General features: G+C 39.5%; 2 protein-coding genes across 3 annotated transcripts; both read right to left on the bottom strand.

Moving 5' to 3' along the window:
* Window positions 1–877: 877 nt before the first annotated feature.
* cdh26.2 (cadherin 26, tandem duplicate 2) lies at window positions 878–10,950 on the bottom strand. 2 transcript variants are annotated; one of them, XM_030056716.1, is made up of 18 exons: window positions 10,857–10,950; window positions 8,288–8,407; window positions 8,044–8,187; window positions 7,718–7,862; window positions 7,416–7,588; window positions 7,106–7,237; window positions 6,801–6,983; window positions 5,915–6,234; window positions 5,637–5,779; window positions 4,287–4,511; window positions 3,878–4,105; window positions 3,587–3,705; window positions 3,050–3,133; window positions 2,792–2,890; window positions 2,194–2,289; window positions 1,345–1,446; window positions 1,079–1,153; window positions 878–983 (listed from the first exon to the last, which is right to left on the bottom strand). In XM_030056716.1, exons 1-18 carry the CDS (start codon window positions 10,890–10,892, stop codon window positions 948–950), a joined length of 2,460 nt encoding a protein of 819 aa, XP_029912576.1. In that variant the 5' UTR covers window positions 10,893–10,950; the 3' UTR covers window positions 878–947. The 2 variants fall into 2 exon arrangements, with proteins under 2 accessions (XP_029912576.1, XP_029912577.1); XM_030056717.1 differs by lacking the exon at window positions 2,194–2,289.
* A 6,181-nt stretch (window positions 10,951–17,131) lies between these two features.
* Window positions 17,132–27,148, bottom strand: cdh26.1 (cadherin 26, tandem duplicate 1). The gene is made up of 19 exons (XM_030056715.1): window positions 27,091–27,148; window positions 25,441–25,503; window positions 25,242–25,334; window positions 24,827–24,988; window positions 24,594–24,741; window positions 24,039–24,211; window positions 23,800–23,928; window positions 23,457–23,642; window positions 23,067–23,329; window positions 22,650–22,795; window positions 22,291–22,518; window positions 21,978–22,199; window positions 20,980–21,104; window positions 20,657–20,731; window positions 19,823–19,894; window positions 19,301–19,387; window positions 19,028–19,066; window positions 18,781–18,852; window positions 17,132–18,403 (listed from the first exon to the last, which is right to left on the bottom strand). The coding sequence occupies exons 1-19, from the start codon at window positions 27,118–27,120 to the stop codon at window positions 18,185–18,187; spliced, it is 2,532 nt and encodes an 843-aa protein (XP_029912575.1). The 5' UTR covers window positions 27,121–27,148; the 3' UTR covers window positions 17,132–18,184.
* Between the last annotated feature and the right edge of the window lie 229 nt (window positions 27,149–27,377).

Genomic DNA, 27,377 nt, shown 5'->3' with positions numbered 1-27,377 from the left:
TTTAAGTACAAGGAGGACAACGTCTTATAAAGTTGTTGTTTTCTCTGAAACCAGAAACTCACAGTGCTGTCAAGACCAGCGAAATGCAAGTTACTGTATATCTGACTGTAACACTGACAACATTGACATTTCAGCTGTATATTTCAATTCAAGAAAAAGTTACAATAAGACGAGACTCTAAATTAAGAAAAAAGCACCAATTTTTCCCGAGTTAACCCCACAAATGCATATGAGCATTAACCGTGTGTGCAGCAGAGGACATGTAGCCGTTATCGCCATTGCTTGTTTGACTGTGTTAGTTTCTCAGTTTCAAACACGGCCTTTGAAGGAGTTTGTCAATCCAAAAATGTTTGCTCTAGTTGAAGGACACGCTGCAGAAAAGTGGTTAGTTTCTGGTCACTAAGGCTAGCAGTGAGGTTGCGGTTATAAATGATGGACATAAAGATTTGTTTTATATTTCATACAATGTGCGTGAAGTTCAGGCTTTTACCTTCAGGGGCTGAATATCTGTGGACTCCAGCGGTGAGAGTTGGAGTTGACAGCAGGAAAGCCGGAGTATGAAGAATGAAGATTTTCATTTGTCCTCACCTCACACCTGAGCGACCAGCGACCAGTGATGAATGTGAAATCAGCTAAACCTGTATCATATGTGACGAGACCATCCTGGGGAGGATTTCTCTTCATCTGGAATGTATTTTTGATTGTCCTGGGACACTGGGATGACGTTCCTGTCAAACCCTGCTATCCCTGTCCTCAGTCCTTGTATTTCAAAAGACCTGCTCTGGTGGTTGTGGCAGGAGGCCTGCAGACCGAGGCCAGTGGTTTGAACTTGGGGCCCAAGTTGAGGAGACTGTCTGTGTTAAAGGAGATATCTGAGATGGAGATAGCCTCGAGCTCCGTGTTGGTTTCGTCACCTTCATCAGCATACAAGTGAGGGGCATAATCACCTAGTTCTTTTCCTTTTCCTCAAGAGTGTAAATTCTCTGAGCAGACGAGGAAATAATAAAAAAGGAGAGGCAATGTTAGAAAAGAAATACAAACATCAGATAGGTAGAATTGATCAAATTGTTGTAGCTACCTGGTCTAGTACACTGAGCAGGCCAGAGTAACCGTTCTTTCCCCATGCAGAATATTTTGTATTTGTCATCAAACTCTAAGGGATCAGAAACAGAGACTTTTTTGGTCACATACCGAGTAAAAGCTGAACTGTTTGAAATAACATGGTAATTTCATCATTACAACTTAAAACAGTTCACAAACCGAGCGTCAGAAAAAAGTCATAAGTGCAGTGTTTGACATGAAAAGAGATTTGTAGAGAAAATATAATTGTTTGGATGATAGTACCTTGGAGTTTCCTAGCTCATACCATCCAGCTCCACGGCTCTGCTCTTGGTTCATGTGATAGTCTGTATAGGTCTGTCTTGCTCCTGCTGACTGAATTAGTGGCTGAAAAGTTAGGAAAACACTGTTAATTATATATGTCACAACATCTGATATACACTGGAACTTCAAGATCTGCAAAACGTCACTGTTAAGTATCATATTAGACACATTAACATTGTATAATAAAACCGTTAACAAATGGTAAAGTGATAGTTCATTAAACTTCAGTTATTATTTACAGTTAACAGACAATGAAATGATAATAATGTTTACTTAAAACATAGTAAACATAGTAAAGTATTTATTAACAGCTTATTGGTGTGCACATTATCACATTTTAAACATTATATAAAGTATTTGTTAATGATTACCAAAGGATTTGTGACGCTTTTAGGAACTAGACCAGATATTTTACACTTCATTCATGGTTAATAACTGGGTTGTAAACATTATTTAGCTAGATGGTGACTGGTCAAGAGTTGGGTTTGGATGGCTTTATAAAAGTCCTTAATATTATCTAAATAATGTTTCTAGACGTTTACAAGTGTTACAAATACGTGCTCCATCTATTTTCTTTTAACTTTTGCAGATGTTTTGCAAATGATTTCTTAAAGGTTTACAAATGATTTCATAATCATTAACAAATACTATAGCATATAAAATTTACTATGTAATAAGTAAACATTATTAATTATAAATTCATTACTTGTTATGTGAAAACTAACAATTAACCATGCATTTACAGTTTATTAATGCTGGTTACTTTACAGTGTTGGCCAGTTGGTTTGTTTTTTATTGCAGTAGGCGTACCCTGAACATGGAGTTCCCTCGCTGATACCATCCACCCCCTCTGTTGTTCCCCTTGTACATGGAATGGGCTCCCATACTTTCTGACCTAGTTAACGACTGAAGAACAAAACATTACAGCCCATGTTCACATTTCCTTAACTTTTAATGTTATATAACATCAATGTATACTTTAGGCATGTTGCAGCCATTTTTGTTAAATGTATGACATGAATCAGGCTCTACCTATGTTGGCGCTCTAGACAAAACAAAAGTCATTCTGCATCAGTTTCTTTATTGTGTTTCTTTATTGTCTTTGATGGCGCGCTGGTGACTCACAAAGGCTTGCAGAATAGTCTTTTTTTGTTCATAAACTAGCCAAAGAAACATTAGCTTCGTGGGGGCGTCCATGTTTGTTTCCACTACTTCCGACCAAATACAATGGAACACATTTATATCGGAAGTTGGGCTCAACACATTTTTGTTCCGACTTCGTTTTTTTTTTTTTTTTAACCCAAAGGAACGCGCCATAAGACAAGAAACTTGTAAAAACTGTGCACTGAGATGTGGAGAAAGATCCCACAGATGGTAGAGACAGACAGTGTGTGTTTTATTGCAGTACCCTGTGGATGGTGTTTCCTCGCTGGGACTGTCTGTGCCATTGGTGCATGGAATAGGAGTAGGTTGGTGATATTCCCATGCTTTCTGACCTTGTTAGTGACTGAAAAACAAAACATCAGAGCAAATGGTCACATTTCATTTCATAACTTTTAAATTACTCTATAACATACATTTGTACACTGGTGATTGCAACTCATTTCTGTTTGATGATGTGAATTTATGAGCTTGTTATTAGTTGTATGGAGGACATTTTACTCACTGGCCTAGGTTTTGCTGTTGAAACATCAGCAGGGGCCGTTTGCCCTTGTTTAACGTCTTCTTGAATGATGGAGTTTAGAACCACCTGCATGCAGTTTCAGATAATATTATTCTTTTTTTATGAAGAAGAAGAAGAAGAAGAAGAAGCAGCAGCAAACCAATGTTGTATTACAATTAATATTCAGAATACAATGGTTTATGAAAATAAAAAAATAACAATTTTTTTTCTTTCAAAGATTAACCATGAATGCAAGTTTTTGAAAATGCCTGCATCATCAAAATAACACCTGTGTGAGGTCATCATCCCTGCTGTGAGCAAAGTTGTGCTGGTGACACCAGCATTATTGTATTTGTTTTGTTTTCACCATCCACATAACAAAATAAAATGGGAGTTAACCAAGAATGATTCTTTAGAGGAGCATTTTTCAGAAGGTGTATTTTTGATGGCCAAAACAGTGTTTTTGTGCAGGCAGAGGGTTGAAATGGAAAGAAATCATTTAATTTTATTTACCCATAGCCTTACAATAAATGTACTAACCTTGCAGTCAGTTCCTGGGTTCTCAGTGTTGCATTTCATCAGATTGTTTCCTGGATCATCAATCGGGATGAATTCATGGTTATCCTTACATGACACCAGAAAACCCAAAAGTAGAATACCTGTGATGTAAAGAGCATCATTCACCACACGTTGAACACTATGAGGCATTTAACAGGCTTTAAATAGTTCACTACTAAAATATCAAAATATAGTGTGAAGACAGTGTTTCATCTCACAATATGGTCACATTACTCTGGATTAAAAGAAATTTGATATGGACGTGCCTCCTACCTAGAAACAGCAGTAGGGCCACTAAAACCATCCCAATCGCCATTCCTCCCATTGAGGAACCAGTGGGTCTGCGAATGCGGCAGTTGGGCATCATGGGGTTAAAGCAGTCACACACAGTGACTGACAGATTGTGGACTGAAGACTGCTCCTGCAGGTCAAACACTTCCAGCTGCAGCTCATGGTGCCCGGCATAAACTATGTCTTCTTTCACCAGGTTAACTGTATAACCTGCACATGAGGAATGAATTAGTGGAATGGCAGGTTATTTTTTTTTTTATTGTGATTTGTAAATTATGATGGAGAGGTCACTGAAAGCGTGATTCAGTAGCAGGGGTAGTGCTTTACATTTTGCTTACGGTGATCCCAGCTACTTTTGAACCGCAAAGGATTTTTCAGAATTAATGCTCACCGATGTCGGGGACCACGCTCCACTTGTCCTTGACATCTCCTTGGAGTACGAAACGGAAAGGTCCACTGTAGGGGTCTCCGTCGATGTCAAAGGCTGTGATGTTTGCCTGTGAGGGTCCGTCAGAGATGCACATGTCCACGGTGTGTACAGCCAGGACTGGAGTATTGTCATTTTCATCCTTCAGATAGATTTCGAGTGTTCCGGTGCCCGTCAATGGAGGCGTACCTGGCAATTGTAAAAACATCCCCTACATTTTCATCTTATCGTTGATTGCATTTTAATGTCTTCTAAAAAATGTGCTTGCTCTTGCTTATTCAGTCATAGGGTGCTTTCAGACCTGTGGCCCGTTTGCTTTGTTCCGATTCAGGGGCTAAATCGATACAGTTGTTTCGTTTTTCGTTTGGAGCGTTTGTGTTCACAGGGCAACCGTCTGTAGCGGTTCAAAGCTGTAAACAAATGCCATGCGCGAACCAACTGTTCTCTCATTGGTCAGAAATTACCCCGAAAGAAGAAGTTTCCTCTTCCGTTCTTACCCGGAAAAAACAAAAACCATGGAGCATCTTCAGCGTGTGTGGCTAGAGTTTGTTTCTCTGTGTTTCTGTGGTTAATGTACCCAGTGGCGGTTCTGCCCATGTTGCCGCCCTAGGCAAAATTACTGCCTTGCGCCCTTTCGTGTTACTACTCCTACCTACTTTTTATATGGACAAAATCTTGTTTGAATAAAAAGCCACCGGCCATGGCACTGGTCGGCATCAGGCGGGCCGGTACCGCGCCCACCTGGTCAGGTCTGCCGGATCTGACAGGTGAGCGGCGCTGATGATTTTTTTTTTCTTTTTTTTTTTTTTTTGCGCTTGTGCCACCCCCCACATGACATAAAAAAATGCCCGCTTCGCCCATGCCTAAAACCGCTACTGAATGTACCGGTGTTCTGTAACGGAGGAAAACATCCCGTTCTACCGGGAATCAAGAGTGCGCAGGGAAAATAATATCATACTGCATCTACTGAGAAGAAGACGGGCCGCGACAAGGAATCGCCGACGAAGATGGGCTCTGACGCTGGTTGAACCACAGTTATGAGTGAGTTGTGTCGGTTGCTGTGTCGATTATGTTCTCACTGCAAACGAACCGCTCCAGGGTTCGAATGGAATCGAGCCGAGACCACCTCTTCTAGGCGATCTCGGCCCGCTTGTTTTGTCCCGCATCCGAGCGCGATTGCTGTGTTCACATATGTCCAAACGAACCGATCTTTAGGGGGAAACGCTCCCTGTTTCGGAACAACTGCTCCTAACGGGACAGGTCTGAAAGCACCCATAATCTGCTGTATGTGTAAACAGATTCTCTGAGCCTTACCACTGTCAACAGCATATATTGTGACGTTATAGATGTTGTCCTTCACAAAGGGAGACTCTCGGTCTAAGATCTTTGATGTGGTTATTTTTCCAGTCTTGGAGTCCACTGTGACCCAGTCACCTGGATCATCTCCTTTTGAGTATCTAGAGCACATATTTAGGATCTGTCACAAACTTCCATTCATTGTAGTATCCATTGACATCCTAAGTTTAAATCAAGACACTTTTTGCTGATGAAATTGTTGTTTTGTGACATCAAGCTAGTGTCTCATGACTTACTCAAACTGGTTTGCATGAGTGCCGTCCAGGTCTATGGCTGTGAAAGTCTCCAGATAATATCCCACAGGAACATTCTCCTTCACTTTCACCTGTTTGAAAGCAGTTGTGAAGATGGGAGGGTCGTTGACATCCTCGACATTCACTGTCACTTGGATGGTGGAGGGAGGCGGTACCTGCCCTTTTCCAAGCTCACCCTTCACAGTGACCACATCCCATTTGCCAGAGCTCAGACGATTGCGAACTTTGCATGAGGAATAAGGAGCTTCATTCTGAACGCTGATGGTTAGGTTCTTCAGAGCATCCACCTCGTAGTCCAGTTCCTGTAAAAGCAATGAGGGTTGAATGTAAGTGTAGAGACAAATGTTTTTATTTATTTATTTATTTATTTGTCTTTATCAACATCCTTATTTATAGATAAAATGATTTGTTGACATTGCTGATGCAATTTATCCAGTCAGTGGGGCCAATAACACTCTTTTGGGGAAAAAAGAAAATCACTGAAGCTTCTAATTGCACTGTTTGCAATCTAAGTGCACTGTTTCTGGAGCTGTAGTCTCATTTGTTAAATTTCGTTTTGTGTGAATCAAGCAACCAGTGACCTCAGGGAAGCACCGCTACCTCAGTGCCAATCATGTCCTGTCCACATGCACCATGCTCTCGTTCTGTGCACGCTCACGCTCACAGTTACCAAATCACAGTCCATGATCCTGGAGCTGTGCTTGAGACAAGGCTCCAGTTCCAGGACATAAGGCACTGATGAAGCTTGTGGTGGTCCACTTTACTTTTAACACCCTTTAAGCTGATGTTGTATTATAATTATCATTATTGTCATTATTTTTGACAATGAGAAGATGGCAAGTATGATCTTTCATCAAAAACAAAATACCTTTTCCACATACAAGAGTCCATCGTTCGTCTCAGGATCAGTAGTAATCCTGAAGTTGTTGTTTGTGTCTCCATGGATTGTATATTTAACTTTCCAGGCTGCTGTACCTTTTGTGTCCTTGTCTGTAACGTGAAGTCTCAAAACCAGCACGTTTTTCTCATATTCCTTCACCTTTCCTGGACCCTGAGGTAAATGGAAATGGAGATTTAATGGTAAAAGAGATCATACAGCTGTAGGTAAAATGCATCCTTGTGTTACATGATTTTACATCTATACTAGAAAAAAGAAAAGAGCTAGTTACTCACACTTTGTCCTGTGAAGACAGGAAGGTAGTTGTTCTCATCCTCTATATTGATTATGACAGTGCCTGTGCTGGAACGCTTTATTTTTTCTCCACGATCTTTGACCTCCACTAGGATAGTGTATTTCTCTGCTTTCTACATAAGGAGAAAGCACACAGGCTCTTAACAAACAAACAAACAAAAAACTCATATCCAACCAGTTAATCAAACAATATTATTTTTGGGGCAAATAATTTTTCTTTATCCATTGAAAGAATAGCAATGCTAAGATCTTGACCCCACCAATGTGTAGGAAGGTCTTGCCCTCTCTCACCTGATAATCCAGGCACCCGTTAAAATCAATGGTTCCAGTTTCCCCATTTTGTATTAAGGAGAACTCCAGGTCAGAGGATTGAGGAGTGACAGAGATTAATTTCATATCAAATGTGCCATTAGGGGTGTTACGAGAGTCTTGATCAGTTGCCAAAAGAGTAACCACGTATGTGTCTGTCAGCATCGGAAGAAGCAGAGTTATTCATTCACAGGGCATTGTGAGTTTTTGCAACAACATGAAAGAAAAGATTACTTCTTCTGTGTACTCTATGTTGTAGGGCAAAAGTGAAAAACAAAAGTTACCTTGTGAATCTGATTCTTTTTTGCTGACCTTGTATTCTTGTTTATCAAAAGTGGGAGTGTGGTCATTGATGTCCAGAATCTTTACTTCCATGCCAAGTCGCGTGTCTACCCTTTCGTTTTGCTCATCATAAGCCTCAAATGTCAGCTGTAATGAGATTATCAAAAATAAATACTCTACAGATGTGAGAAGAGTAAAACTGAGAGGAAAACTCACCTGCCATACAAACATACACACTCACACACACAAACACACACACACACATGCAGATCGATATTTTGATACACATGAGAACAGAATGATAGCATTTTAATGATTTACATCTAACCTTAAGTTTTCTGTACTGCTCATAGTCCACTTTTTTATGGACAGTGACTGTTCCTCCTTGATTGATTTGTAATAGGCCGATTGGATCCTTATCCACACCTTGACCATGAAGTCTGAGAACTGTGAATTTTTTCTCAATCTCAATCTGTCAGAGAGTAAAACACAGTGGTGATTTTTGTATCCCTGTATGCCCGCATCTTGCTTTATGTTTTGTTCACATCCAAGCAGCCAGACGATGTACTCACTGTGCCCAGCTCATATGGGAAAGGTCCTGTACTTTCTTCCTCAATAGAAAAGGAGTCTATGATCCAATTCCTTTTCTGCCGCCTTAAAATATCTGAAGATGATTTGTGGATTGCAAGACACTAGAGGCAGAGAGAGATGAATTTGTGAGGGAAAAAAAAAAATCAAAGTAAATCAAATTAAGGGGGGGGTGGGGGGGGGGGGGTAAATTAAAAAAAAAATTTAAAAAAAGGTAACACTTTACAATAAGAGTACAACAATTAACATTAGTTAATGCCGTTATAAACATTAAGTAACAGGTAATAAACATTAAGTAACAGTTAACTAACCATTAACTAATGCTGTTCATGCTAAGGTATTAATTTATATGTTATTTAAGGGTTATTGTAGATATTATTAACATTAGTAAATGCCATAATAATCATTAACTAACAGTTAATTAACCATTACAGCATTAACTAACATTAACTAACGTTAAGTAACGTTAATTGTTGTACTGTTATTGTAAAGTGTTACCCCCCCCCCCACACACACACACACACACACACACACACACACACAAAAAAAGTAAATCAATAATAAATACATGAAATCTGGACATGACTATGAATTCATTTTGTCTGACTTACATTTTCAAAAAAAAAAAAAAAAAACATTTTATTACTAAATGAAATAGTAATCAACTGCAGAGTTCATTCTGATGACTTTGAAGAGATAAAACAACATTATCTTGTCATTGTTTTATCCACCAAACCTCCTCTTTGGAGAACTATTGACAGATATTACACATGATATTCTTAAACAAATACATATTTTAGCCCAATATGGGGAAATGACCAATTTAAACCAGGTATAGCAGATCAAGGTTTCCAATATTGGGCTTCTAGAGGTTTAACTAAGGTAGGGGATATGTATCATGATGGTAATATGATGTCATTTGAACAAATATATAATAAATTTGGCCTTCCAAACAGAGACTTTTTCAAATACTTACAGATAAGAAGCTTTATATTAACATCAACACGTAATCAATTATTAACCACTCCATCTCTTTCTATAATGGAGAAGTTGTTATCTGAGAATTGTCATTGCAAAGGTCGCATTTCAGTGATGTATGATATGTTGGTTTCAAGCTCATCCGAATCCTCTAATGATCGACTGAGAGCATGGAAAGAGGATTTACAGGAGGATATTTCAGTGGATGACTGGGGTGTGATATGTGCTGAAGCACATAGTCAAATCGCGAATACCAGGTTAAGATTGTTGCAATATAATTGGCTGATGCGCATTTATATAACACCAGTTAAATTACACAGGTTCAATGACAATATCTCGGATATTTGCATTAAATGTGAGCAATCTAAAGGCACACTTTTCCACTGTATGTGGGATTGCCCAGAAATTGCAGCATTTTGGAATGAGATTTTGAAAATCATTCATAAAATGCTAGATGTAAAGCTGCCTTTATATCCAAAACTCTTTATTTTGGGCTTATATCCTAACACCCTAGTCATACCCAAAAGTAAAATAGCTCTTATAGATATGTGTCTACTCCAAGCAAAACGCTCAATTGCTTTATCATGGAAGAAAAATCAAAGACCACGGGTGGGTCAGTGTCTTAGAGAAATGAGCAGTTGTTGCGCTATAGAAAGGATAACCTATATTTTGAAGAAGAAAATTGAAATGTATGATAAAGTTTGGGGACCTTTCACTAATTACTTAAGGGATGTTGATGTGTTGGACATGAATAGAGATGATGGCAATGGAAGTACCTCAAACTGATGTGGCTCTCTATATAATGCTGGAGGATATTGCATAGCTTTTTATTTTGTTTTGTTTCTGTTTTTTTTTTTTTTTTTTCTTTTCTTTTTTGTGTGTGTTTTCTTTCTGTATGTGTGTGATTTTTTTTTTGTAATTATCGTGTATAATTTGTTCTCTTTTTTTTCTTTTGCTATTGTCTGGTTTAATGTAAAATAATAAATATATTGTTTTAAAAAAAAACAAATACATATTTAATGCCACTGCTTTTATTCACCCAATGTCAATCCAAAGACAGTGTGAACACGCACAAAACATTCTGATTAAGCTTAAGTTTGTAAGTGCAGCTGGGTATGTTTTTGAATATATTTTTGAAATAAAACTCTGATGAGTCAGTTTGTGTCAGTAACAGTAACAACACTGGCTGCTCCAGTGACTGCCATTGTCATTGTTAAATGTTAGTTTGAGCTCTTGTGTCTAAATGGCATTAATTGCACAGTAGAGCCAAACGTTACTAAACAGAAAATTTGCCCATATACCTGTACAAATTTAAACACACATAAGAAAGCAGTAAAAAATATTCCACATTATCTGAATTGTTAGGAATTCAAAAACGGAAATTATCTTCACTAAAAAAGTATGGTACCTGGTAAAATGTCACTGTAAGGTAAGGTACTTGATGTGAAATAATCTGAAAGTCCTGTTGATGGTCTCTGAATTAAAAGACTCTTGGAACAAAGTATATTGTATACTTTTTAATACATCAGCAAAACCTTTTGTTGAGAAAAGCTCCCATCCCAGATTGGTACTTACCAGCATCATGAGAAGGCTAATATGTATTTTCTCCATCTTATAGATTATGATAGGTTGTCACAGAAGAGGTTAGTCCAAAGCCCCAGAGAGTGGCGTATCCTTAAATGCACTGGCACCGAAATGCACCTACTACTTGACTACAGTATGAGTGGGAGGGCTGAGTCTCTGGTGTTGAATGAATGGCCTGACACACACCTGATAAGATCAGCCCAAAACTCAGAAACCCTCATTACCTGTACCTGGGTGTGTACACAGCTGTCTGCAGTCGGTGTGTTTCTTTGTGTGTGATTTTCTTAAATTTCATAAATTTTATTAAATGTTTATGTTTGTGATCATTCCTGCAGAATGCATTTCAGAAGTGTAGCTCCTAAGTAAACAAGAACGGATCATAAACCTTTCATTGCGTTGCCTGAAGGGAACTCCTGCCTATAAGTATTTGCATGTAGCATGTAATTACTTTTGTCTATCTGAGACAAAGCAGTGTTGGGTTTCTGTTTGCTGACGGCCATCTTATTGTGAAGCTATCGAAATAATAGTAATAATTCACCGCCACTACAACAAGTAATGTGACTTACTATTTCTACTAAAAACAAGAATAAGAACAAGAACAGCATGCTCCTTGCTGTCATGAGCAGATCTGAACACTTCCTTTATGTATAAATGTCTTATATACAAAATTTATGTCCCAGGTTTATGTATGTTATATGAATATGTTTATCCTATATGTACATAGATAGATAGATAGATAGATAGATAGATAGATAGATATACTTTATTGATCCCAACCAGGGAAATTCTGGACATATGGCCCATGTACATGCATTTCTTAGGGAAAACTAGGTTGTATTTATGTATGTCTATGTTTATGTTCTTGTATGTTCACAGTCTATATGTTTTTGTTTGTTTGTTTGTTGTTTGCTTGTTTGTTTACCATAGGTTCCCTGCTGTGATGAGTTCGAGAGAGACATAAGGTGCATGGGAGTGCATCATCAATTATTCAGTTCAATTTTAGTTTCCATTTTCCCAGTTATTTATTTATTTATTTATTTGCTTGTTTCTGATGTCATTGTCTGATTCTCTACTGGTATGAGCACATCTTCAAAAGTTGTGAAGAAGTGTGTGAAAGTGTGTGTGAATAAATTTCCTTACCATGCATCTCAGTAGGGAGACTATTTGTTAACTGGTGTGAGGCGCCACAGACAGGTAAAATTACTGAAATTCATCTGTACACACACAGGCCAGGTTATCTTTTGTGGGTTATTCCACTCAAAAAAAAAAAAAAAAAAAAACACAATTACTGTTGGCTCATGCCACCCATCAGCTGAAGCAGTAACTTCACTTAGTGCGTGTATAAAAATGTTAAATGGGAATGTGGATTTTATAAGAAGTCACAAAGATTTTTGCACATCCCCCATCTTTTCACCCTATTTCCTGAAATATTCATACTGCCCACAAAATCTCAGCTTTCCCAAGGAACATCACAGATACCTGTTAACAACTCCTCTCACAATAAAAATTAATTAGTGCATTAATACATCTAACACAAGAGGGTAAGACTTGGCACACCACTTCTTTCCTAAGGCAATGAAAGTTTCTAAAGTGACTGCTGGATGCCAACAGGGATTAGATACGCTGGTTAAGCATCAAATTTTGAGAGAGTCAGGAACTCAGTATGGATGGAGGACGGGTGTCATCATTCTTGCCCATCATGAAATTTTACACCAGTTGCAAGAATGTGCCCTTAATCCTCCTGTAGAAACATTTGTACTTAACACAGAGACATGGTGACATTTTGAAATGCAAACTATGCAATCACATTAACATAACACACATGTTGTTCTAACAGTAGCATGGGAACTGTTTTTTTTTTTTTTTTTTTTTTCCCCTCTGTGCATGGAATATTCCAGTTTAGAGCCCCAGTGCTCTCTTGTGTCTTTATGGTAGTCAGTCAGTCTTTACTCTACATGTTTTGTTTGCTTGTTTGTTGTCTGCTTATTCGGAAGCATGTTTTCAGCATTTATTCATTGTGATTTATTGTGTGACAGTATTGGAGATACATTGACGGACAAGAAGGTAACTGACAATAAAAGTCAAGGCTCAATCAGTATTATTTGCACCATAGTGAATTATTGTAATGGAGCGTGCTTTCAATTTTCCCAGAAGAGGCAGGCTGAGTATGACCTCTCTCACCTGTCTGCATTATTAGATACCTCTTAAGCAATAAATACTTCTTTACAGCAGTAAAGGAAGGTGAAATAACAAGGGAAGTGTCACTTAACCATCCCAAATGTCTGAGAACATAATCATTCATTTGTGGTTCATGACAGCAGCAACCACACTGGCAGGTTTCCACTGATAACTTAAATCCGCAGATTATCTTGACTGAGTTAAGGTTGTCATTATGATATGTATTTAAAATGCTGTAGTCACAAAAACACCCTATACCATTGTGTTATCAAAATACATTCAATAATTAGTCAATTAGTTATTGCACATTTGTGAAGGAGAGTAGAAATAAGATGTTAAATTCAATGTGCAACTGATTAAAAGTGTGGAGCAACAGTATTAGGATTATACCAAATATGGTGACATGAAATCTGCAGTGATGAAAGCCTCACGCTGTCCCACTGGAAAAGTGAGAATGAATAGTATTTGCATATTACTGTGCTCTAATCCATCGGAAAACAAAGTGCTGGTGAAAGACTCATGCGTCTTGTCCAACAAGACTTGTGTGTTCCACCAGGCATACTGTATCTAAAGAGGGTTGGGCTTTCCGTTTTGATGTGACAAAACACATCTGAAAGTATTTGACATTTAAACATTTTTCTGGGAAGACAACTGTACTCCCACACATATTATTACACACTCTGGCTTATTCCACTAGCAGCTGGAGGACAGAAATGGAAGAGTAAGAGTAATACTGTATGTGGGAGTAAATTGGTTTGTTCTGACAAAACCAGTTAAAGTACCACGTTTCTATTCCAGGCCACTATTTTCAGTGGGTAATAGTTAGCCTAGGCCCCACTTATGCCCTACAAACGATAGCGTAAACTGCCCCTGACAGACCTCTCACTGTCTGTACATTAGTTACTGCCTTGTGTTCATTAGTGTCACTTTATGTTGCTCCCAACAGGGCATTAGTGAGAGCTTGGCTACTTCACCCCACCGGTGGGACCACCAGTTATTCTATCAGCAGCAGGTGTATAGAATTGAGTATTTATAGTATATTGTTTAGAGAGTATTAAAGATCCAAGACAAAACTGACAGAAGGGCGGGGCTCCAAAAGCCCACATACAGCTCTGAGCAAAGATTTGTCTCTAATTTTTCTCTAATCATTTGCTGCAACAAAATGATAAGCGAAACCTTGGACAACACCCAGCTTGGGAGATTGACAGCTGTTATATGTTTTTTTTTAGACGAGAAAGAAGGCAAGCAGTGATTTTAAGCTCATTAAGATAATCACTAACACTCACTGAGTATCAGAGGCAAAACTACATAGATTTTATGACCTAGAGTCAGTTTGTATCTGGATACTGTGGGTCAAACCAGGTCTCACTCTCAGATTTTAATATTTCCATCTGTGCTACACCTCAACCAGGATTTTATAAAACAAGGTAAACAAGAACAAAATAATAAAGGTCAGTTATATTAAAAAATAGGAACAAAAAACATAGCACAGCACACATATACACAGATATAAAAATAGTCAGAGGTTTCAGGGAAAAGGTTTCATAATGTTCCAGTGGCTTATTACTTTTTGTTGTTTAAGACTCACTGAGGAAGATTGATTTGAGTAGTGAGTTCAGTTCCAGCAGAAAATGTGAGATCTGAGTGGTCTAGAAAATTTATGTTTGTGAATAAAAAGATGCCTGGAGAATAAAGACATTAACTACATATTCAGGAGCACCATCATGTGGATTATCATAGTAACAAATAATATCTTTGAGATTAAAAGAGTAGACAGAGTTAGTAGGTTCAAAACATGTCCAGTTAAAATTTTTGGACAGGACATACTTCACCAAAAAAAAAGAGAGAAAGAGAGAGAGAAATTGTTCCTATAATATGTTTACAAAAGGTGCAAGAAGTATCAATGTCAGTAAACAAGGCAGAGACAAATAGCAAGGTATATTCTATGTTAAAGTTTTGAAATGTCCTCAACTAACCTTGATTGAAAGTGGGTCAAGTTTCTGTGCAAAGTCATGTAAAAATTAAGATATAGCCTACTTCAGTAGAGATGACTTGAACAACAAACAAAATATGACTGTTTGATAAAGTTTCAGCCTGACTGAATCAGAATTTAATTATTTCCAACACCATGTAATAAGTAAAAAAAAAAAAAAAAAGAAAAGAAAAGAAAAAGCAATAAGAGAAAGAATAAAGCATTAAATAGGCTGTACCTTGATCACATCTACTGTCTGTGCTTGTCAGCGACTTAAAAAAACAAACAAAGAAAACAAGTTCCACCACTTCAGTTTGAGTGAGAACAGATTGAAGGCTTTCTACCACGCAGCAATGGTTTAAGGAGGGATTACAGAAGAATAATAACTATAACATGTTCAAATAAAGCCATGCCGCTTGAATTTTGAACTTTTTGGGTCGGGGTGTAGCCAGAGCAAAGTTTGAGTTCAAGAGTTTATTTTACATTTGCTCAGGTCTTCTCTGTGGTTTTAATTGTCCTCTGGAGGGTCTTCCTCTAACTTAGTGGGCAGTTTCCATACTACACAGTAATCCCTCTGGTGAAGACCTCTGCAGGCCTGGGTAAGAGGCTGATGGCTCAGGCCAACTGTGACCTGATGAAATAGAGCCACTGCTGTTCCTTCTTGACAGTCACCGAGGTGTTTACTGACCAGCTCAGGTTGCTGGTGATGTGCAGGCCCAGAAACCTGAAGCTGTCAACAAGTTCCACCTCGGTACCTTTAATCAACAGAGCTTGCGGAGGGGGAGCTTTCTTCCTTAAATCAAGGATTAACACCCTGGTCATTTCAGTCTTGACAAATAAGACTGTCTTCCTCCCCACTGGCAAGTGTCTCATCCACCAGCTGCCTGTAGTGTAATTCATTGTTCCCTGTGGCAAATTTGAAAATGTAGCTAAGTTTATGTCTGGACAGGCGGCCATGTGTGTAGAGGGAAAACAGTGTACGGCTGAGGCAACAGTCCTGGGGGGTTCTGGTGGTGATTTTCAGCACTGCTGATACCCTATTACCCACCCTAACCACCTGAGGTGTGTCTGACAAAAAAAAATCTAAAATCCAGTTACAGGTGGGAGTGGACAGCCCCAGATCTGTCAGCTTTGCCTGCTAACTCAGTGGGGTGGACAGTGTTAAAAGCTGAGTTATAGTCCAGAAAGAGAATGCAGACATAGGTGTTGGGGTTGTCCAGTTGTTCAATGAGTAAGTGGAGAGCAAGGGCCACAGCATTATCTACTGATATGTTTTCCCAGTCAACTGACAGGCAAACTCAGGCAAACTGAGGGAGGTCGGTGGTCACAGGTATGATGCAGTGAAGTGTTTCTGGGCACTTCATGACAACTGCTGTGAGCACTAACGAATGGAATTCATGCAGGTAGTATGTGGCTTTTTTTTTTCCTGTGAGGGTGATGTGTGAAGTGCTGACAGTGTGTTTCTGTTGTAGTTTGTGACAGCCTGGTTGCCCTGCCTCATACTATGGGTGTTGTTGTTAGCATGGCAGTGCTCCTGTTTTTGTGCATGGGTCCTTTTTGCTGCCCTGATTGATTTGTTGATAACTGGACAACTCATACTGTTGGTTGTTGCCTGACTGGAAAGCCATGTTGCATTCCCTTAACCCGGACGGTTCTGATTGGGAAAAACCCAGACAGTCCTGAGGGGCATGGATGTGCACCAGTTAACAGATTCTGTGAAAGATAGTGCTGCAAAGTTGCACTGAGGAGAGTGCCATCTTGTGTTAAAGTATATTGAGGTGAAGATCGGGCAGCCATCATGCAAAGTCAGATGTTATTACACTCCAGATAGCTGCTATCATCAGTTTTGAAAAATGCCACATTAATATTGGCACAAGTACAAGTAAGCTGTACAAGGTGAGGTGTTACCATCACAAGACAGGCTCGCTGACATTTCTGCCAGCACCACTCCCTCAACCACAGCCTCTCCCTCAGTGTGCAATGTGCCTCACAATCATCAAGGTTGTGTTCAAATATCTCTAAGTTAATTAAAATGCCTACGCACTGAGTTGCAAAGTCATTTGTTTAAGCATCATGAAACTCCAAAACATGTTTATGAATGATGTAAACTGAACCATCAAGTTGACCTGATACAGTCTCAGATACAGTCTCAGAGCCAGCAGACAACTTCCTGAACAAAATTTTATTCAAAACCAACTGTAAAAAACAATTTTAAAAAAATCACCCTATTTAAAAAACAAACTGTGATGAGATGTCATATTATAGCAGATGTGGTTTTAACACAATACCATAGTGTGTACCATAATGTGTATCTGTGATTACTTTTGCAAATGAAAAGTGCAAGTCAGCTATAACACTATGACCCTCAAAAATTGCTTGCAAGCCATTTCAAATCCTAATTACAGAGTAAGCTGGATTAGCCATCACTAGTGTCTATCATTTAAGCTGTCAGTTTGTTTGTTTGTTTTTTCTTAAAGGAATAAATGAAAGCTAGAAATGCAAGTAGTTGCTTTGTGTAAAATATACAAAGCAGTGACAGAAATATAAAAATGACTGAACTACAGTGTAAAGGTGTTAATTCCATGCCACCAAATAAACAGCAGGCCACTGAGGTTTACAGATCTTACATTCTTGAGATCAAGAGGAAAAATACCATTATTCAAAGCTGGACAGCTGATCTTCTCAATTGTCCCTTATCCAAGATTATAAGGATTACAGAATTACTGGAGAACAAACAGATCTGACAAAACTCGTAGAGCTGTGAGTAATGTACCGTTGAAAGCAGTGAGCTGTCAACTGGTAACCTTGAAGTGGCAAGTAGCAACCAAGGAAACACACCCATTCCCGGTCAAAATATGCTATATGACAACATCAGAGCATGACACAGCCTGTGCGCTGCATTAATTCCGCTTGTCTTCACAAAACTATGCAATTATAAAGGCTTTGAAAACAATTATAAAGGCTTGAAATACCCATGTTTGATGGATTAAAGCTAATATATGTCTCCAAACATGTGACATGCTCAGCTCATGTCCAGAATTTAAAATACAAAATCCAAGCACAATTGCACAACATCCTTTTCCCAGCAGAGTGATCGATCCTTATTCCCTTTGAACGTGGAGCCATGATAGAGCGGATTGATGTGGAAATCCCATGTCAGCGAGGTTGTTTAGAGCTGAATGTTCTTCTCCTGCATTCTCTGGTGACAGATGCCACCCAAAGTCTTGAACTTTGGCCCCAGATCATTCAGAAAATTCAGATCATTATCCAAGTGGCCCAGTGACAGTTGGTCCAGTGACTGGCACCTGCTGCCGTGTCCCTCGAAGGCATACTCATGGGGACGGCATGTCGGGTGGTCCACGTGGTTTCCATCAATCACATACAGCCTCTGTGGAATTAAGGGGAGGTAATTTCGTCAAAGGCAGGTAATGCCACAACAAATCTGTAGCAGCTGGGACAATTACACTGTGCAGGCTCTGTGTAGATGGGTCAGAGTAAAGTTTTGGCCTTGAAACTCTTCTCTCACTGCTGAAAGCCAAGACAAACAACCTCATTTTGCCCATGTTCATGATAAGAACATTAAGCTTTCTGGTCTGTACAGCTCAGTCCCACCCATGCACTTGAGTGTGTAATCAGTGACTGTGAGAAAAAAAATAAGGCTCCGTATAATGGGACTCACATAGCATGCCTAGGACTGTTCTAGCACCCTTTTACACATCTATCAGCTTCAGCCCCCTTTGTGTCCCGCACAGTAGAGGATCTTACCCTGCCTATGTGATCTGCGATGTGTTGACTCGACATCTGGTTGAGGTTGCGGGAGTACCTTGATGAACCACTCTGTTCAACAAAACGGGCATCACAATTTAGTGTTAGAAAATGCAAATGCATAGGCTTGCCACAATATATGTTAGTATGAATATCAGTACTGTATACAGAGCAGTTAATGAAGAATATATTTTCTGTACTTGCTAAAAAAAAAAAAAAAAAAAAAGCAATGAACAGCATCACTTACCTGATGGCTGTTCATCCTGCTCGTGGTCCACACGGAGTACTGGAAGTGCGGTAATAAACACAAGTAAATGTATGTTTACCTTATCTGTACATATGTGACCAAAGCACACATGCACACTCCTGAACAAAGTAGAGTTATTTGTAGAATTGTTCAGATGGGAAACCCAGCATGTGTGTTGTACTATAGGTTGTAGGAAATAAGTGTGTCACATAGTGTTAAAAGAAAAGGTTATGAGGCCCTCTTGTGGATGGAAGAGAGGCAGTAGTCACTCACCGAGCCCCGCCCTTCTTGGTTTCTCAGAGTATCACTGGCTTTTCCCACTCTTTGCTGCCCACCCATGGAGACACCCATGGAGTTCATCTGTAGGGTATGTAGCGTGAGGTTAATCAAGGACAAGGAGCGTAGCACATGATGCAACAAGAACCTCTAATCCACAATTGCAACTTATTACTCAGATGTGGTTAATTATATTGAGTGAATCTGCCTCAACCAATGTATTTCAACCTGTTTTTTTTTGGTGTCTCTTTAACCCCTTTTAAACCTTTTAATCCAGATCAGTTTTACCTCCTAAAAGTATTTTCTTATTCTATCAGCACTCACTATAGTCACCTCCAGTTAATTTTTAATGACATATGAACTCGAGATATTGACATTGTGAAATGATCATCTCAATAAATCCTGTTGCTTCTCCACTCCTCTGATCTGATCTTTCTCTCCTCTCATCTTTTGTCTTGTAGAACCTCAAAGAAGACGCAAAGGAGAGGAAACTATTTCACGCAGGGCCCTGTAACTCACCATGGTGCCATGCGTCCGCGAGCTCTTGTAAAAGTCAGTGTCCTGGGTCATCACTGGAGCCATGTAGTCACGCTGAGAAAATAGGGAAATTCAAGTTTAGGGTGTAATATAAATGTGAAGTGTTTTTGTCACCAGCACTCGAAATTGGAAATGGAATTGGGAATTGGAAATGGGAATTACTGAACAAGGATGTACAGCTTCAGGCTTAGGTCAACCTCTTTAACAAAAAATAATGAGTCATCCTTCATATAATTCCTCAGCACCCGGAAATACTACAGTAATGACATTACAATTCAATCAGCTCATTTGAAAAGCACACCACAGTGTTCTGCCATTAATCATATTTCTATAGTAGCTAACTGAGATCAATACTTCTGGCAAAATCAAGCATTATTCATACCAAGTCCATGCAGATGTTTAGAGCTATTAAATACAATTTCTTTGAATGGTGTCCCAGTCTCATTAGTGTTAACGGGTAACCCTGTAAACTTATCCTAGCATTAAAATTTCCAATAATTTGTATGACTGAGAATAAAAACTCATTATATGAACCCGTGCACAGGTCAAAGTCTTAATTCATCTTTTGTCACTTCAGATTGATAGGTGTTTTTTCACAGGTTCTATGAGACTGGAAGCTCCTTCTCTGAAACATATAAGTTTCTTTCAATGACTCCTATGGTTATTATATATGCACCACTTAGGGCCTCACCTGCAAAACACACCCCGATACTGAGCACACCCTGACACACCTGAGGTACTGATGTACCACAAAAAGAGTCAGCCACAAGAAGAATGAGACACTGAAGGAGCAAAGAACAACATTGTTCAACCTACCTGCATGGTGGCCTGCTTGAATCCATCTGTCACATTCACACTAGTTGAAGGAGTCAGGAGGAGAGTGGGCTCCGCCTGGGAGAAAGGTCATGGAGACAGATCGAGGAGGAAACAGACAACAACAAATATGGTGATATGGTAATTTTGCACTTTTTCTCTCACTGGGCTACTTGCACTGACATACAAATATGCATTTGCTCTATGGGCTGCACTTACAAGTCGCACTGGGTAGTAATTATACTAAATGTCTATAAAAATTAAAGGTAATCGAGAGACCACGGTCATCTGTCTGTTCACCCACCCCAAGCACACAGCAAACACACCTTGCATTCGGCGCCTCCTCCTTCCTCATTGTACTTGATGAGGGTCTGGTTGCCCTCATCGTTAGTGAGAGGGATGCGCTGGAAGGTCTTATCTTTACACTGACACATGAAGACGAGCAGCAGCACTGCAGACACATCAAAAATAACATCATCAAACATGACCCATTTCCACATAAAGACGGTATGGTGGTAAATGAAAGAGTCTCATTTTTCATCCCTGTGATATGACTGAATATTCTTGGTTTAACTCCTTGAACTCTGAAGTAGCTTTAACCCTTTGATGTATGAATTATGAAAGCCTGAGTCCAGATTTTTTCTTATGAGTTTTTACACTTCTTAGGGAATGAATATTTCTGTGAATCTCCGTACTCACGGATGCAGGACTGGTATTACCATGTCATTCTACTAGTATTAATATGTTTTCAGCAACAAGAACTGACAGTCTCTGCATAAACCTCGATGGTGGGGAGCAGGGGGGAGCAGCAGAGCATTCTAACAGCTGATATGCAATTCCGCCATAGAAACCATTGCATTTAGGAGAAAATGACTTTTAAACAGCTTATATCCATATTGTATAACAATGGCGCATACATATTCTGTGTCTGCTGGTTGCAACACTGAAGCTACATCACACTTATATTGAGTGTAATACTTAAACCAAGGCTGCCATTGTTTTGTGGCACCATTACATCAAATGAAACATATCTAGATGCCTTATGTATAATTTTATGCACATTTCCCCACAATTCAGCAGGAAATGTTTGTCATCTTTGGAAACCTTAGAATCTTCACTAGAATTAATATTTGAGCAAAGCTTGGCTGCACAGCAGTGACAAACCTACCGATGGGGACAGCAGAGTTAAAGAGACTAAGTTGTCAATCTTGAATAACTGTGTTTCCTGAAAATTTTGGAGGCTTATCACAAATGTAGTTGGAAATAGTATAATCATAATGTGAAACTGCCTACTTTCCTCAGTATATATTGTTGCAACACTTACACAGCATTAAGAGCAATCCTGCCAACAACAGTCCAATGCCAGGTGCCCCAAAACTGGATGTGACTGGCAGACTCCCGCGGCACATGTCTCCATCTCCACAGTCACACACCACCACATCCACAACGGCATCCGCCTTCATGCCCTGTTGGTCCAGAATCACCAGGGGCACTGAATAGTTTCCATAAGGAAGGCTCTTCAGGCTTACAAGCCCACCTGCGTTACCTGGAGAGCAATGCAGACCCAGATGGTTTTACTGAGGTGGGCTCCTATTGAGATATGAAATCATGAGCAAGGAAGGAGAGCATGCACTAACCACTGGCAGGGTCGAGTTTCCATTGCTGTTTCAAAGTTTCGTCATCACCTCCAAGGGAGAAGGTGAAGGGCCCACTGTAAGGAGGGGCATCATCATCCATTGCTTGCACCATGATCTTGTTGTCTTTGTTTCCACACAAGAGATGGTCACGTGTGGCCTTAGGAAGGTTGTCGTTGATATCCCCCAGATGGATGTGGATGGTGTTTGTACCTGTGGCTGGAGGCTCTCCTGTTAAGCACAGTAAAGATAGAATTTGCAGTGTTACAGCCAGACGTGGAGGATTTTTAGGTTTACTCAGATTCAGTTAACAAGTGGACCCTACTGTTACAGGAACAATACACTATGCAGTTTTTTCTTACCGTCATCGATGGCAATAATGAGAACTCTGTAAATGTTGTTCTCATTGACATGGGGTGACTCTCGATCCATCTTCTTAGCTGAAGTGATTTTTCCCGTTTCCGGATCAATGGTTACCCAATCAGCTGGATCTTCTATCAGCTCATACCTGATTACAACAGGAAAAAAATACAAATAATGGCAGCATTAGAGTGCAGAAGTACATATGGTCACTCTTTACGGTGATATATTTAGCCCTCTATAACCTAGTAATCAGAATTATGCCTTTGTAGCTGGTAAACTACATCCTTGCAATCTATGTAAAGTCTTCACTTTTGCACAGAAGAGCTTAGGCACAAAATGGCTGCTGGCTTGCTTAGGTCAGGAGGCACCTATGCAGGTGGGACAAAAAACAAAGTGGCATGTACGCAGTCACCAACCTGATTTTGTTTTTTTCGACGTCAGTCGCCTTTGGCGTGTACAACACCCTCCCTGGCTCCTCCTCTTCCCTTTGATACACATCAGCTACAACCTGGTCAAACTGAGGCGGGTCATTGACATCAATCACTTTGATTGTGATGTTGACTGAATTGGGAGGTGGGACTGGAGCATTGGGTGAATTATCTTTACACACAAACAAGGGTTCCTCATTCTCGACTCCAATCTGCAGACTGGTTAACATTGTCCTCTCAAAATCCTTCCCCTGGAAAGTATACAAATGGTAAAGTCTATAGCAGTGCAGGAAGATAAATGGTTCAAACTTTAATGGGTTAAAAGCTGTCCATTGTAAAAGAATAAAATGAGTTTTAGAGGGAGAAAAGCAGAATTACCTTGATTACAGTCAAAATACCCTCATTAGTAATGGGGTCAGTCTCAAGTTTGTAGTGGTCCTCCTCATTCCCTTTTATGAAAAAGTATTTGGCACGCCAGCCAGGGGTGTTTGGCGTGTCTTTGTCTTCCACTGCCACTCGCAGAACTTCCTTATTGATCTCCATTTCGTTCACCTGACCGTGGTACTGAATAGGCAGAACATTTTGATCTTTAACACTGCATGTCACTCAAACATTTCACCAAACAACAGTTTGTGCTTGAGTGACCTGTGTTAAAAAAAAAAAAAAAAAAAAATCAAAATCAAAATGAAATCAAAACGAAACCACTTAAAGCAGGTGTCACCTGTTTGTCTTTAAACGTTGGCAAATGAGTGTTTGAGTCATGGATATAGAGGTTGACAACAGCTGTAGAGGAGAGGCTTGGACTTCCAAGATCTTTTGCTTGAACAATGATATTGTACTTCTTTGCTTTCTGAAATACATGTCAAAAAAAGGATCTTTGAGATGATATTGACAAACCAGTGTATTTGTGTGTGCATGTGTGTGTATATATTAATAAACAGAAATGTCAGTGAGCCTCACATCATAGTCAAAGCATCCTTTGAAGGTAAGCTGTCCTTTTCTGTCGCCAATAACCTGCTCCACATCAATCTTGGGCTCGCTGGGCTCCTGTTTCAGCACACTCAGGACCACAGCCGAGTTATTGGAGCCATATTCATCCATGTCCCAGGCTTGCAGCTGCGATGGCAAATAACCTTAGGCATGTTGAGGAATGGCAGCAGAGGAGATGAGGGATGGTGGTATAATGAGGTGGGAATGTGAACTGAAGAAAAAGTACAAATGAGAGACTACAGCTCTTGATCATGCCCACACACCCTAGGTTTTAGCTTGGAGGTGTTGCTTTTCATGAATGTTTTGTGAACGTGTATGTGTTTGAATTTGCTGTCTTGAGAAACACTCGGTAACTGCAGGCAGATCTGATTAACTAAAGCCTTTCATCGATGCAAAAACTGCATTCGTAAAATCATTGACTTAACCCTTGATTTGATAAACAAATTGACCTGCTCCTGTCACAAATCTGACTGTGATCATTGAAAAACTCATGAGTCATTTTCCCAAAGTGCACGATACACTCACCTTCTTGAATATTTTCAAACACGGTGGAGTCAATGACATTAGGTTTAAAGAAAGGTGCGTTGTCATTGATGTCCTTCACGTTCACATCAAAAGCCAGTGTCTTGTCTATGAATTCGCCTGTGGTTCTGTCCAAGATGTCAAACTCGATCTGTGGGTAAAGATTCATCGAAAAGAATTTATAATAACTACAAACCATTTATTTATCAACAAGATCAATGTTAGTGTGTACCTACATGGAAGAGTTTGTATTTCTCCCTGTCGATGGGCTTGTGGACATAGACCGACCCGTTCCTGTCATTGATGGAAAACACTCCGAGTGGCTCCTCAGTCACGCCCATGCCTTTTATGCGGAACTTGTGTTTTTCCATTTCAGCATCTGACTTGTCATTGAACATCTAAAGAGGAGACACACAATACCACTGTTCCTGTCAGCATGCTGGCCCTGGCCAGATCAGGAAAAACTCTAAGTCAGAATGAAGGATACAGAGCTGTTATCAAATATACCCCATTGAATTACAAGGAAATGTTTTATAACAATACATAATACATCTAGATATTTTCTATGGTAATGGTAACACTATTGGGCATTCCATCTATCATGTAGCAACAAGCCACCTATCTATGAAATCAAGGATATATTTACAGCACCTGTGTGGCTTCTTTGGGGAATGGACCAGGGTCTTCTTCTGTTACTACAATGGTGGACAACACCCACCTTCTTTTGGAGCGTTGCAGGAGTCCCTATTTGATGGAAAATGACCATTACATTTGGACTGTGCTACTTCTCTTATACACAATACATTCTGTCTTTGGAATCACTATAAAATCCGAAAGGCTCAACATTTACCCGCTTTTCACGATTGTTCGTTTTGCCACCATGGGTCTTCGCCAGGGATGTTGTCATGGCGACCTACAACAACATGGAAAGTCAGTATTCATTTTCATATTATTGTCATCATCATAAACATTTAAAGAACGTGTTAATTTCATTTTCACAACTGGTTTCTCCTTTGATGTTGTGTTTATATCCTGTGTTTATTGTGTGTGTTTTGCCCCGTTACAGCCGGCTGTGTGTCTTGATGTCAGGCCAACTGCTTTTTTTCACACACTACTGAGATAGTAAAGGTCAATGCGTCATGTGCCCTGTTCTTGACTATAATTGTTTTAAGCCACCTATTTAACTGGGCTTTAAATTCTTGGCACGAGAGTTTGGAAAGAGGGTGTGGTAATAGAGCACAGCAACTAATATAACTGGTGAATTCACACCCATTTTGATTTTTATGACACATTAGCCACATTAGACAAAACCCTGTGTTTATCTGATGGGCCAAAAAACTCTTCAAAACCACATCAAACAGCAGTGTAAATGGTCCATTACATATGTAGCAAATCCTTTGCATTTACAAAGGATGTTTTCTTGTAAAATGGAGGCACTTCCGTACACTGTCAGGCATTTAAAAATAATTAGAAATCAAATAAGCAATGTTTCATTCACAGACCTCCATCAGGCATCAAACAAGTGAAGAGGTAAAGAAGTTATTATAAATGCTGTCTCCTCCAGGCTACAACAATGAATGAATATATTTTACTAAGACAGCAAAACTTTTTTTGTAACTGAGGATGTTGGCCTGACAAAATGGAAGCCATTCAACTGTGCGTGGAGTGAAAAAGCTGCCAACCTGCAGTAGATACCCAGATCAGTTCAGCTGGTGCTAATTTGACCCATGTTAGTACTTCTTCTTCCTTTTTTCTTCTGCATCTTCTTGTGTGTTGTGTTGTGTTGTGTTGTGCATTGCGTTTTTAGATATCGTTATCCCAGTTTTTGTTATCCACTATCGGAACACAGTGTCCTGTAAGGCATTGCTGTTCAACATAGACAGTTTAAGCATATTTCTCTTTCTATTACGTTTAATTAAGTTATCCAAAGCTGATTTTCAGTTGAACATAAAAATAGAAGGAAACTGTCTTGTAGTCCATCAGCAATAGTTTGGATTTTTTGCAACATGACAGAAGTAATGTATTCAAAATCCAGCATTGCCATAATGATTGGCTTTCAGACACTGAACTAGCAGCAGTTGAGTGCCTAATGACGGTAGCTGAGGGTCCCTCAGGTTTGTGTTTAGATTTATTTTTATATTTACTGTAATGCGTCAGAGTGGTTTTGCTTGATGGCTTCATAACTACGCATTCACCTGAGTACCATTCAGCTGATATAATGACGCTTGAATTTTATGGCAAGCACATATATTCATTATTTCCCCGCATTTCTCAATATTTACAGGCTTTCTGCACTGAAATGATCATTTAGAAGCAATTCACTCTCGCAATTCACTCGCATGCTATGAGCAGGAAATTTACAGTATGAATGCACCTGTGGCTACATAGTGTTCACTGCGCACTTTTTTTTAATTAAATTTTTTAAGCTGTTGTAACTTTTGTACATCTATATAGAATAATTCCTTATACAAAGGCAGATAATTAAGAATTTCATGCCTACCATCAACAGGAGCAACAAAAGGGCCTTCATCTTGGTTCGCTCTGCTTGGCGTCCTCTGCGTGAGTGCTCCATAGGAGTTTGCACAGGAGTATGTAGGAGCCAGCCCACAATGCCCCTGGGGAACAGGTCGGCTCACCTTGCAAATGACACAGGCTTGTTTGTTCATGCGCACACCTTGTGGGTTTTTGTGTATGTCTGTGTGTCTAATGTGAAACAGGATGGGCATGTCATGATAGCCAAGGTTCATGTGTAGCCAGATCATTTATTTTTGTCGTATATTACCAAGG

This window comes from Myripristis murdjan, chromosome 7, assembly GCF_902150065.1.
Source record: "Myripristis murdjan chromosome 7, fMyrMur1.1, whole genome shotgun sequence".
Classification (NCBI taxonomy): Eukaryota; Metazoa; Chordata; class Actinopteri; order Holocentriformes; family Holocentridae; genus Myripristis; species Myripristis murdjan.
The sequence above is the reverse complement of the archived record's forward strand: the minus strand, read 5'-3'. Positions and strand labels throughout refer to the sequence as shown.